Source organism: Mus caroli, chromosome 1 (genome assembly GCF_900094665.2).
Source record: "Mus caroli chromosome 1, CAROLI_EIJ_v1.1, whole genome shotgun sequence".
NCBI lineage: Eukaryota > Metazoa > Chordata > Mammalia > Rodentia > Muridae > Mus > Mus caroli.
Genome location: NC_034570.1, coordinates 31,499,556 through 31,512,866, shown reverse-complemented (window position 1 = coordinate 31,512,866; position 13,311 = coordinate 31,499,556). Strand labels below are relative to the sequence as shown.

Genomic DNA, 13,311 nt, shown 5'->3' with positions numbered 1-13,311 from the left:
TGGTGTTCCAAGAAAATCAAGGAGGCTTCCTTTTTCTAAGAGTTGTTTGGCGCCTTGTAGCTTCCCACTTCTAATTCTTACTTCCATGCATAGTTTTATAGCATGTGTTTGTGAGAACTGTAGGATGTTGTGGTGACGGAGTTGTACAAAGTGCTGGTGTTGATTTGGCCCGGCTTCCTGCCTGAGGCTGCACAGCAGAATGCTGTATTTCATTCAGCAGGTTTGTCTAGGGGCATTTGGGAAACTATGTCTGCAGCTGTTTCCTGCGGTGATAGAGGAAGTTCACCACTGCCCACAGGATTGCAGCTTACTTTCCCAGCTACCCCTGGTCCTAATGTTTCCTCCCAGTTCTTTGGAACCTTCCACTCCTCTAGAATCTGGGCAGTATGGTCCTTCAGCACAGAAAACAAAGATGTCCGACTGCTCTGGCTGTGTTCATCTGTAAATACCTTTCACTGTTGTCTCTGACTCCTCTGTTTGGAGCAGCCAATAATGGAAACAAACAGGACTAGCACTGGCAAGGGACTGGATATTTGTTTAGTTTATTTTTAAATTCAACTTTCTAGCCAGGCAGATCACACATGCTGCTTGTGGTAGTCAGAACTGTAAGATGATTGGGAGAATTTCAGGTTTCTAATACACACACACACACACACACACACACACACACACACCTCTTAACTTTACAACCAAGCACTAATCCAGCTGTGACTGTAACCAAGGTTCTATCTAAATCCTATGGTCTTTAAAATGGAGAGCTATCTGTGTGACCCAGACCTAGTCCCAAAGCCTTCAAAAGCTGACTTTAAAATGAGGAGCAGAAGTGTTGGACATTTGCAGTAGGAGAGGAACTTGATTTTGGAAGTAGAGGAGCTGCATGGTGAGAGTCATGCAAACAAAGTAAATGCATCTAGCCGAGGACTTTGAGCTCTGCACGAGAACCCAACATGCTCAGCATTTGCAGAAGCCTTGTGGAACATTTTTAGAAACTCGTGCAATAATGAGTGGAGGTTGCCTTTAACTACTGAGCTTGTGGTAGTAACACAGCCTAGAGCATGAGAGGTGATGCAGAGAGCTTTGCACTGAGAGAGTAGAGGGTAGGCCGGACAAGGAAGGTTCTTCCTACAAATGGAAGCCTCTCGACATCTTCTCTATCCTCATCACTCCAAATTCCCATAACCCTTCTCTCAGCAAGGCCTTATCTCTTCTACTCAGCGTGGCCTAGAACATTTCCTCGTTGATGCCTCAAGACGAGGAAGCCAACCTCCCATCACTGGCCACTCCCAGACTCCTGGACCGACATACTTGTCTGCTTGAGCCCTGTTGTGTAGCAGGCCATCCACAGCCCTGTTTGAAGGAGATTTTGAAGTACCTGTCCATCTTCACCCTGTCTTTCTCTTAGATGAGATTGCTTGTACAAAAGTTAGACACAACAAAAGCATGGGGGAGCTGACAAAAGCCACTTAGCCTGCAGTCCTTCTGAACTGTCCAGGGACAAAGGCATTTTTAAGAGAAAGTACATATTGTGCTATGTATCTTTCAAGATACGAGGAATGTGTTTATTTCTCTTTACTGTTCTACTTACAAAGCCGAGGAAATAAGCAGAAAATCTGAATAGAGTCAAAAATCAAAACCCAAGAATTTTGAGTACATGTATGAGAAGCCAAGCAACATGAGTCAGTCCAACAAAGCTTCCTGAAAGCAGGCTGTGACACAGAGGGCAGAAGGCAGGTTCTTACATGCTCTGTGTGCTGCATTGCCCTCATTCCAAACCAAACACACGCAACACAACAAGCATCCTTCTGAATATAGGCTCAGAGGTACCCCACAATGTGCCGACAGACAGACCTCATCAGTATGTAAAGCCATCATACACTGTGAGCAAGTAGTAGTATTCTAGGACAATGAAGGGGATACATAAGATCATACATAGATGTGGTAAAGATGCACAGTGTGCTTCCATGGTAATCCTTCTGAACAAACCAAGAACAGAAAGGAATGTTCCAACCTAATGAAGATGATCTGTGAAACCCCAAGGTTGATGTCATGCATAAGCTGAGGGGGAAACTGTCCCTGCATCAGGAGCAGCTGGGAGTCTTGTCAGCTCTCTTCGGCATCTTATTCTTCCGATAAGGTAGGGGAAAAAATCAGTTGGCACCCAGATGGAAAAGAAGCCAGCACCTCCCCTTGCACATGCTCCCCACTCCATGGACTAGATACGACTCTAAATGTAATATTTTAAATGAAGGCCACTGGAAGTAGTAAGTTGAATGCAAGACCAACATACAAAAATAAACCATGGTTTTGTTCAGTGGCAGCAAATAATCTTTTTAAAAAGAGAGAAACAGTTTCAGCCAGGTGGTGACATATGCCTGTCACCCAGCACTAAGGTAGGGGAGCATGAGCGCTCAAAGGCGATCTGGATTAAATAAAGACCCTGCGTCAAAGCTGGGATGGGGGTGGGGAGAAAAGTCCACTTAGAGTAGCATCAAAGGGAACAAAAATTCTTAAATATTAATTTTTGATAGAAGCACTAAGGCATACCAAAAAAACCCTAAAAATTATGACCAAGAGAAATGAAATAACCAAGTAAATATCTTGGTTAATCAATAGAGCGATTATCAGCCCCTACTTTATACCATGCAGAAGAATGCAGTGCAAAGCTAGAGTTACCGTGTGACTAAATATGAACTTAGTGGAGGAGCTGTGAGCATTATAGAGCGAGAGATACCATGCAGCTAAATAGGAGTGTAAGGGAGCTGAGCTGGTTTGGAAGAAAACATTTTTGTATGTGTCCATTGTTATTTTTAAAATGTAGAAATCCAGATGCACAATTAACAGGAGGCAAAATTTATACCTTGGGTTACATAAATTTTTTTTAAAAAGCTTATGCAGTAATTGATAACCATCAAGTAAAGAACATGACCCACACATTGGCAAAGCATGTTTCAAGGGAACTGTATGGCTGACTGTGGCCAAACATACAAGTACAATGTTAGTGAAAGGGAAGTCCGATGCTCTGAAGAACTAGAAGGGAGTTGCTGTTGTCAGCACACTAAGCAAGTTGCCCCTTTCGTGTGTTTATAGGGCCGCTGTACAGTAAGAACAGGTCAGGCCCTGCCCAGGGTTAGCTTAGGGTGATCCTAAGGTGGAAAGCCCAGTTCTGCACACCCAGCTTCTGGCTGACCCACCTTGTCTGCACCTTGAGGCAGTGCTTAGGTCAAACTGGAGTTGGGCAGGATTGCCTTGCTAGACCATAACGTACAGACCCAGATCTCTGGAAGACCTGAGAGGAGAGTTGGAAACCATAACCTTTCTACACTTGTAAGGAGCTGCTCTCTGTGCCTCAGTCCAGACAGCCTTCCCATCCACAGTCTAGTTAGTTTTCAGGTCAGGCTGTCCTTTGCCCCTCTGGTCCCTCATTCTCGCCTGTCTGCCCAGTCAGGCAGCCTCTGTTCCCTCTGTTCTCTAAAGAGTTCTCAGTTGAGTTTATTCATTTGTTTGGTTTTCAGTGTTCCTTAGAATTGATTTTTTTATTTCATACATGAGTACCATATTCAGATTGTTTCCACTCTTCTCTCCTTCCTAACTCTTGTTCCTCCTTCAGTTCTTCTCTAGTTCATAACATCCTATTGATTATATAAATACATATATGTATAGATCACACGCATGTACAAATACAGCCTGCAGAGTTGACTTAGTTTTGCTCATGTGTATGTGGTTAGGACTGCCCATTTGGGATTGGGAGTGTTTCAGAAGGTCCACCCATGGAGAAACACGATTCTCCCTCTTGGGACCCGTTAACCCGTTAATTGCTGTTACTCTTCTGGGGGTGAGCTTTCCCCATTGATGTAGGCATGGAAATTGATAATGGTGTAGTCATTATGCTGGTTTTGTTTAGGCAATCATGCTGTTGAGATTTCATCTGTGTCATACACATCTAGAAGACAATATCCCACAGCAGGTGTCCCAGACCTCTGATTCATAATGACCTTTCCACCCCCTCTTCTGCGATGTTCGCTGAGCCACCATTGTAGGGGCTGTGTTGTCCAGATGTGTCTGTTAGAGTTGGGCACCCAGTGGTCAGTCGTTCAACACAGTTTGACCCATTGTGGATTTACCTCTCTTTAGCTTTTAAATTTTAACATTGTTTTGGAGGCATTAGTTGGGAGGAGCAAGTCTAGCCTGTGTCCTAATATAAGTTACGATCTTTAAAGGAACTTAAAGCCCCTAATTCATTTTCTTAAACTGGTGAAAATTATCAACCTATTCTTTGGTTTATAAATTTCCCAAATAATAAATTAGTCAGACAACTGAAGTGAAGAAAAGGTAGGAATAAGACTTGTATGATGTACACTTGACACAACTAGAAAGCACAGCTCAGGTTCATGTACAGACACTGAATCTGAATTGTAAAGCAAGGCTTCAAGAAGTGTGCCCTGGAAGAGTTACCTGGGGGAAGCACCTTGTAGAAGAAAGTTGGATCCGAATTAGAAAATGAGTTAGGTCTCCAGGACAGGGACGTCACATTGTCTGCAAAGGAGCTAGGGTCGTTCACAGTCTGAAGGTTCCATTTGAATGGAAGTCTGCATGGTGAAATCTCACTAGTTGAAAACCATCAGATTCTGGAGGGCACTGTAATACTGAAAGAGGGAGAGGAAACAAGCCAGCTAGCATGTGCACATGTGCTCTCACCCATGTCTCCGGCTGCACTGAGTGATGCATGCTGTGGCCTTTGACTTTGAAGTGCTGATAATCTTGACAGGGACATAGGACCAACATGCCAATGAGAACATCAGCCCTGAAGAAAGATGTGTACAATGCCAAAGAAGCCAGGAGACATGAGCTGCAGAAGGATCCATCCAGCCACATACTAAGACTGCTTTTAAGGGACACCAAGGGGTCATTCCATGGACCTGTGATCCCTTGAGGATGTATTCCATAGTGTTCCCTTGAGAGGAGGCAATTTGCTACAGGTTTAGGTCGTGGATTCAGGTGCAGAGAGCAGCTGTGGGCAAGTTAATGAAGCTTTCTTAAGTTTCTGTGCCCTCTATTAGTCGAGAATAGCAGAAGTCCCCAACTTGCAAGATTTCTTTATACAACCATGCCGCTACGTTTGTCTGTGCCTGTAGAATTTGAGGAGAGAGGCAGTGTGGTATTAATGAGGAAAGATGAACCTACCCTCCCAGGCTGGCGCCAGGTTAGAGATATCAGTTAACTGAGACTTACTTGCCCTGAAGTAACATGGGATTGACACGCAGATAACTTGTTGAGGGGCTACGTATGTTTCACTGTTTTATGGTATTTGCATATGAATTTGCTTAATAATCTATATGTTTGACTTTTAAACAATTACTGATTATCCTAAAAGCTAGAAGTGTCTTTGAATTATTTCTGACAGTTTCCCTTTTTATTTTTGCAGGCCAGTTGGAATGCCAAAAATGGAAAAAGTCTACTTACATAACCCTAGTTCTGAAGAAACTATTACTTTAGTATCAATATCTGCTACCACATCACATTTCCATGCATCATTTTTTCAAAATAGGGTAAGCTTGTCTACTAAAAATTACTTTTGTTTGAAATCGAAGTTCTACATTTCTATTAATAACTTTATTTTGCTATGATTAAAATCTGCTTCTAGTGTTTTCATACTTAGATGCCAGTTTGTCCCATTTCATAAGAATTATAATATCTATCCTTAAATGCACAGTGTCCCTTCAAGTAATAGTAACTGTGCTAGGATTCCTAAGCATTCTTAAAATCCAGCCTCTGCAAAGCTGAGGTGTGTGTGTGGCCGGTGGGGGCTGGAGAGGTTGGTGTTCTTGTTTTGTTTTTTCCAAGACAGGATTTCTCTGTGTAGCCCTGGCTGGTCTGTAATTCTTTCTGTAGATCAGGCTGGCCTTGACCTCAGAGAACCGCCCCTCCCCCCACCCTAGTGCTGGGATTGAAGGTGGGAGCCACCATCCCTCTTAGCTACAGGGGCCAGGGCCTTAGCAGCGAGTGAGGCTGCTGTGGCTGGGCAATGAGTGTGTGTGTGAAGTTGGATGGCTTCAGCTAGTGCTCACTCAGGGACACGGTTTATTAGTTCAGTGAGTTGTCTGCTCAGCATATCGTAAAGTGGCCCTTACTGTCTGAGGCTCTGAGAGGACGTGCACCTCCAGACCCATTGAGTCTTCCGTGGATTACATTGTTGTTGGTTGCAGAACAGAAGCCCCTGTCCTTGGTGACCAGGCTCTCACTCAGCTTGAGGCGCCCACGGGCTCCTCTGTCTCTTAAAGAGCTGGCGGCAATGTCCTCTGCCCTTCTTGTGTCTCTTCCCTCTTCGCTGCTGCATCTGCCCAAGCTGACCTGAGCGACACCAGCAAAGTCCTTTTTACCACAGACAACCACAGGTGTCTTCATACCTGTGGTCACAGTCACGGTTGGGTTCTGGGTACTACAAGTGTCCTCCAAATTTTGACTAATGATGTCAGTTGTTGGATGTGAAGTTGGTATTCAGGGAAGAGGCTTTCTGATCAAAACCACAAAAGATGGAACTGAAGTATATTTTTTAATTAGGAGATACATTAAGTTTTATTATGTAGGCTTCCAAAATAATGAACAGAAACTATGAGGAGAAAGAGTAAATGAATGGATTCTGATTGCATCTTCGCAGGCTTTTGCTGACTGTTGAAGGGCTGTGACTAAGAAAATGAGCAGCATCTTTTCTAACATGTAAACTACTGGTGTACGCCATAGTACTTGTTCAGGATTCTACATTTCTCCTTTCTGAAATCCTGTATCATTGTATGCCATTGTCAGCAGCTTCTAGGGGTAAAATGGCTATGGCTAAGGGTTTTTTATCCCTCTCTTTGGAAATATTTTCTAAATAAAGGGTTTGAAAGTCAACACATTTCTTTTGGTAATTAAAGCTTAATTTCTTTGTGCTACTCATGGAAAATATCCCTATTCTTAAAGTATTTCTTAAATTTCCCTTGAGCTATTGTTGTTGTTTTTTTTTTAACCTAAAAGATCTTTTCACTGTTTTTATTAATATATCAATGGTCTTAAATAACAAAATTCTAATACTGAGGGAGACTCAAGTATATAAAGGAGGAGTAGGTCTCAAAAGAGTCAGGGTCAGAGTTCAGCCATCCATGAGTCTGCCCAGTGATTTGCCTCATACGTGGCCATCACAAGTGGTACACACATTATAAACCACCAACAACCACCCCTGTGTGTGTCTGTGTCTCTAAACAACCATCTAAGCTTTCAGGCACTGGTAGTGTGCAAGTGTACTAGGTTAGAAGGCAAGGACAAATGGGAAAAGCCCAGAAGTAGTGTTTGATTGTGCTACAGTTAGAGTTGTGCTAGAGTTAATAATGCCTTAATTCACTCTGCTACTTCTGAGATGCTTTGCTCTGGGGGTGGAAGCTCCCCTGTTCCTTTCACTGCTCTCCACATCTCCAGCAGGAGTTGCAGCTGTGGCTGGATGAGGGAAGTGGGGTGGCCTGCAGAGGTGCTGGGGGTCCCTGTAAGCAGCGCCAGCTTCCCTGACCTGGTAGCCATACTGTGGGAGGTAGAAGCCTGTGTGCAGTTCTGAGTTTTCAAAACAAGCCGGAAGTATGAATTTCTAAGTATCTCTCAGCTTTCCTACATTGGGAACGAGTTGAATTTAGAGACAGGGTAGAGTGCCCAGCGTAATCAGCTCTTCACCTCCAGCTTGACATCTCTGAATTAGACTCTGCCCAGAGAGAGAGCCGTGTCTCCTGATGACCTTTATGTAAAGAACAGATCCCTGGACATTCTTGAAAAGTACATTGTGTATGCTGTCAGTCAGTTCTAGGAAATGGAGCTGAGTGAGCTCCATGACCGTCGCAGTACCTGTGGACACGTCAGGTCAGCTTTAAGACAGTTAAGATGGCGGCCACAGTCGGTGCTGGCCTTTCTTCTTCCCTGTGCATCTATCTTTCCTTCTCAAAGACTGTGGGGAGGGGTGAGCCGTGTCTCTCATGTCCAGGAGAGCACAGCCTTCCTATATATCCCCTCTGACTTTACTCCCCTCCACACCCTCAGATTCCCTGGCACTTCTTATTTCTTTGGGAAAAAGGATATTACAACTCATGATGGTTTTATTATCTAATACCATGTCTATATTGACCAATCAATAGAAAATAGAGAAAAGACCAAGTTCTATATAGCTACATTTCAGTTACATTTCAGTCTATAGATAAAATTTAAAAATTTTTAAGCCGCTTACTTTCTTATGCTTTAAAATAATCTTGTGGGTTGAAGGCTCTTATGAACATGGGTGATTATTTTTAATTAGGTGTAGAAGCCTAAACATTGTTTATGCCATTTTAGGTTAAACTCTGCTATCCACGCAGGTTGTCAGAAATCGGAGCATATATGCTATAACCCTAGTATGGGGTATTGGACAGATAAAGATAAACGTGTGTCTGTTGCTACAGCGCACTCTACATCGTGTGCTCCCGTGTAAGAAAAGCAGATCTTAGCAGAGAGCTCTTTTCATGCCATTGTATGAAAAGCTGGGGTTTCTCTGGGGTTTGGTATGTTAGCAAGAGCCGGGGTAAGTTGTCGGCAGCTGCATGGCAATGACCTGGAGAGGGCGGGAGTAGAGGAGCCTAGAGAGCACCGACCTTCTCACACACTGCTGCCATATCTGCTGTCACAGCTTACAGCATGGAGCACATAGAGGCTTAAACCAGCTTTGCCATCTATATAGAAGTAACAAGTGTATTAATTTAACAAATATTGCCAGGATTTATCACTGAACAAGAGGTCTCTGCTTATGATACTTACCCCTAGTGGGGGTTGGTGACTTCAGCAGACAAAATAAATATACTTAAAGAGACCAATTAGACAGTTGATCTATGAAAAAGAAAAGCAGCTGAGTAGGGGGTTAGTGCTGGGGTGAGTCGGGTTTAAGTAGCAGGCAGGGTTTAACCTGAAACTACAGAAAGGCAGTCCTGAAGCAGCAGGTCTGGCAGAGGCTGTGCTGGGAAAGGTACCCAGGAGGAGTGGGGCCTCCGGTTGTGAGGGCCGCTGCTTGTTACAAAAAGGTCTTGGCTTTGGTTCTTTCCGAAAGAGAAAGGCATCTGAAGAGTTCTCGCAGAAGAATGGAATGTTAAATTTTAATTTCAAACAGTTACTGTTGATCAAAAAATAGAAGATAAGGGAGAAATCAGATGTAGGACTGCTCTGGTTGTCTGCTGTATAAGTGAGCTTTGTTGAATTTTCCAGGCTGTGAGTGAGTCTTTTCATTTCTTCTGATATTAAATGTATAGGCATATGTATAGGCATGGGGTTGTATATAATACCTTTTTTTTTTTTTTTTGCAGGGATGGGTAAATGTGATCATTTTCTTATAATAGTTTTATACATATATAATTAGACAATTCACATTTGAGCAAAAATGTGGTATGTTTCTCTGAGTCTGAGTTTCTTCATTTCCTGGGGTGCTTTCCAGTCACACCCATTTTCTGCAAATCCATTTTCCTTTACGGCTGAACAAGGCATCATCGTGTATGCTCTTCACTTTGTTGTCCAGGCCCCGTGTGGTGGGCAGGCAGGCCGCTCCATACCTGGCCTGTTGTGAACAGCACAACAGTAAGCATGGCTGTGCTAGCTTCTTGGGGTGCCGACTGGGACCCCCTAGGTACATACCTGGCAGTGCTACAACTGGATCATGTGTTAGTTTAGTCTGGTTTCCATAGTAGCTGTTACCAATGTCATCCCTACAGTGTGTATGTCTTCATCTCTTCTCCATCCAACCTCACCTGTGTTTCTTGTTGTTTTCCTGATAACAACTGTTGTGAGTCAGTGAGATGTGATCTCACAACAGTTGTATTTGTAGTTTCCTGATGACTACAGGTATTGAGCACACTTCTGACTTTATTTTTTTTATTTTTTAGAACAGACTCCAGTTCATTAACCATTTATTGGTTAGGTGATTTGTCCTTTTGGGTTTGTTTGTGTGCTTAGAGTACTTTATAGATCTAGGTATTAATTCTCTGTTAGACATTTAGACTGACAAAGGTTTCCACCTGTTCTGTAGGACATGCCTGCACTCTTTCATTGATTTTTCATTTTATACAGTCACTTGGCAATTCTTGGACTTACTGTGTGTGCTGTTGGCGCCTTTTACAAAATCTTTGGTTTTCCCTGTGTCTTGAAGTGTTGGGCGAGTCTTTATTAGTGCTTCAGTATTGTTGCTTGTTACAGATCTGAATTGTTTATATCCTCTTGATACGTGTTAGTATCATACACAGCTAGGAATGTATGTTTCTTCAGTTTTGATGATAAAGGTTTCAAAGTATTCCCCAATGGTTCTCTGCATTTCATCAGAATCTGTTGTAATATCCCCCCTTTCATCTCTCATTTGTTAATTTGGATTTTGTCTCTCTTTTGATTAGATTGGATGGGGCTTATCAATCTTGTTACTTTTCAGGAAGAGCCAGCTCTTGGCTGACTGTGGTTCTGTTAGTCTCTGCCTCATTATTTCTGCCCTGGTGTCCATCTTTCTTGCCTTCCACTGCCGATGCCCTTGCTTTGTGGGTCTTTCTCTAAGACTTTGAGGTATAGCATTCATTTGTTTGAGAGCTTTGCTTGTTTTTAAAAGATTAATTTATTTGTATATTTTGTGTGTGAATGTTTCCATTCATGTATGTCTACACCATGTGCATGCCTGGTGTCCATGCAGACAGGAGAGGACGTCTCTGGGACTGACCAGAGCTGCCGAGAGACAGGTGAGAGCCGTCATTTGGGTGCTGGAGATGCGGCCTGCTCCTCTGCAAGGCAGCAAATGCTTTTCTTCGCTGGAGCCACAGCACAGCCTCCTCCCCATTTCTTTATTAATTTATGTCCTCAGAGTTTTAAACTTTCCCCTTAAAACTGCAGTGACTGTATCCCAAAGGTTATGGTGAGTTATAATTACACTTTGCTTTCATTTGATTCTAAGAAATTTCCAGGTATAATCCCTCCCCAAAATGACTTCAGTGACCTACTGGTCATTTAAGAGAATTTCTCAGTGTCCAAGCATTTGTACAGTTCTATGGTTTCCCTAGTGGCTGATGTCTGCTTTTATTCCACTGTCTTCTGAGATATAAGACATTATTTTGAAGCCCAGTGCAGTGCGATCTCCTGGACCCACGTGATGGGAGAGAAGATCCAGCTCTTTCAGTGTCCTCTGAGTTCCACATGTGCCATGGTGTGCACATGCCACATACTAATGTACATACACAAATACATTTAAAGGTTTGTTGGGGTTTTTTTGGTTTTGTTTTGTTTTTGTTTTTGTTTTTCGAGATAGGGTTTCTCTGTATAGCCCTGGCTGTCCTGGAACTCACTTTGTAGACCAGGCTGGCCTCGAACTCAGAAATCTGCCTGCCTCTGCCTCCCGAGTGCTGGGATTAAAGGCGTGTGCCACCACGCCCGGCACATTTAAAGTTTTTAAAGAAATTATTTTGATTATTTTCTGTATCGCTTGCTTTGAAACTTATCTATCTTGGGGAAAGTTCCATAGGCTGTTGAGAAGAATGTGTATTTCTGTTCTATTAGGTATAATATTCTATATGCTAAGTCCATTTGGGCTGTTATGTACTCCAGGTTTCTTGTTGGCTCTTGTTTGAATGACCTGTCTAAAAATGGGGACAGAGCCGGGCAGTGGTGGCGCACGCCTTTAGTCCCAGCACTTGGGAGGCAGAGGCAGGCGGATTTCTGAGTTCCAGGACAGCCAGGGCTACACAGAGAAATCCTGTCTCAAAAACCCAAACAACAGTAAGTAACAACAAAAAAAGGGAAGTGGGGGTGGGGTGGGGCAGAGGAATGCTAAAGAGATGATACTGGTTAAGAGCACTTGCTGCATTTCCCAAGAACCTGGGTTCAGTTCCCAGTGGCATGTCAACTCACAACTATCTGTAACTCCTGTCCCAAAGGCAGACTAATGCCCTCTTCTGGGCTCTGTAGACACTGCATACAGGTTAGTGCACAGACATACATGCAGGCAAAACACCTATTCACATCAAATAAATACATAAGTAAGAAAATGGGATTTGAAGGTTACCCAGTCTTCGTGTCAGGACCTGACTGACCTTTGTGCCCACTAGTATTTTTTTTTTGAAACCAGGAGCACCAAAATGGGGTATATTGTTACTTAAAATTGTTGTATCTTCTTGATGAATTATATCTTTTATTTGGAACTCTATCACATATCAAAATAACTACATCAACTTCTGTTTGGGCGATAAATTTACTTTTTGAGTGTCTTCCAGTTAGGTATGTATGTTTCTTAGAAATAACATATAGTCAGTTTTTTTTTTTTTCCAACTCAGCCCATCTGAGTCCTTTTATTGACACACTGAAGCCATTAACATTTAAGGTTGTTGTTGGGAGCTGTTATGGGGATTGTTGTGTGGTTTTGTTTCCTGCTAGTATTGAGAGTTTTCTGAGTGACAGGCTAGCTATGGCAGAGTTCTTTCTCGATCGCCCCTATCATCCGTTCCCCTCATGGAGTTTATGCTCTTTAGACTACAGTGCCTTAGACTTTCTTCGCTCTCTGTGCAGAGCGTTCTTTCTGAAGTGCTCCTGTGCTGATGGTCTCGTTTGTGCTTGTCCTGATTTCCCCAGTGCTTTTAAAAGAGCTGTGCTGAACATGATCATCTTGGTTGGCAGCTGAGTACTTTACAGGTTGAAGTGTCTGGCCCAGGCTTTGCTCAGCACAGAGTCGCTGAAGCCAGAGCCAGAGCTTGCTCTGGTGAGCCTCACTTTGTAAACGTGTGGGCTTCTTCCCGTCAGTGCGTTCTGTATCTTTGCTCTGAGTTTCTGACATCCTGAGTGCGTTCTGCTTCTCTGCTTGTGTACACCTAGATCTTTAAGTCCCTTGCATTCGGTGGTCCCAGTTCTTTCTCTAGATTTAGGAAGATTTTTTTTAAACCATAATTCTATTAAGTAGGTTCTCTCTGCCTTAAGCTTTATCTCTAATTCTTTACCTCAAGGATTCTTAGGTCCTGTCTCTTAATCAAATGTGGGAGGTCCTGGTCACTGCCATTGAGTTTGCCTGTTCCTTTAGGGATGCTTGAATATGGTATTTCCTCGACCTTGTGTCCCACCGCTGACATCTTCCTTCTGCTTGGGCAAGTCTTTCAGAGACACTTGGCATCTGCTTTTTATTTGAGTAGTTGAGCTTTTCTTTTCCAATGACTCTATTTTGTTTTGAGTCTCGGTTTTTTTTTTGCTGATGTTCACCTCTCATTGCTGGTTTTCTCTTTGTTGCTGTTTTCCCTCTCAGTCCAGGATTGGTCTCCTTACCTC

The 13,311-nt window shown here is 43.1% G+C and overlaps 1 protein-coding gene across 3 annotated transcripts in view; it reads left to right on the top strand.

The window, feature by feature from the left end:
• Tmem131 (transmembrane protein 131) overlaps positions 1-13,311 on the top strand; it is a 149,473-nt gene that overhangs the window by 79,621 nt on the left and 56,541 nt on the right. For all 3 annotated transcript variants that reach the window (XM_021159927.2, XM_021159947.2, XM_021159938.2), the window contains exon 5: positions 5,423-5,546. In XM_021159927.2, the coding sequence (XP_021015586.1) occupies positions 5,423-5,546 (124 nt within the window). The remainder of the gene's footprint in view (positions 1-5,422; positions 5,547-13,311) is intronic.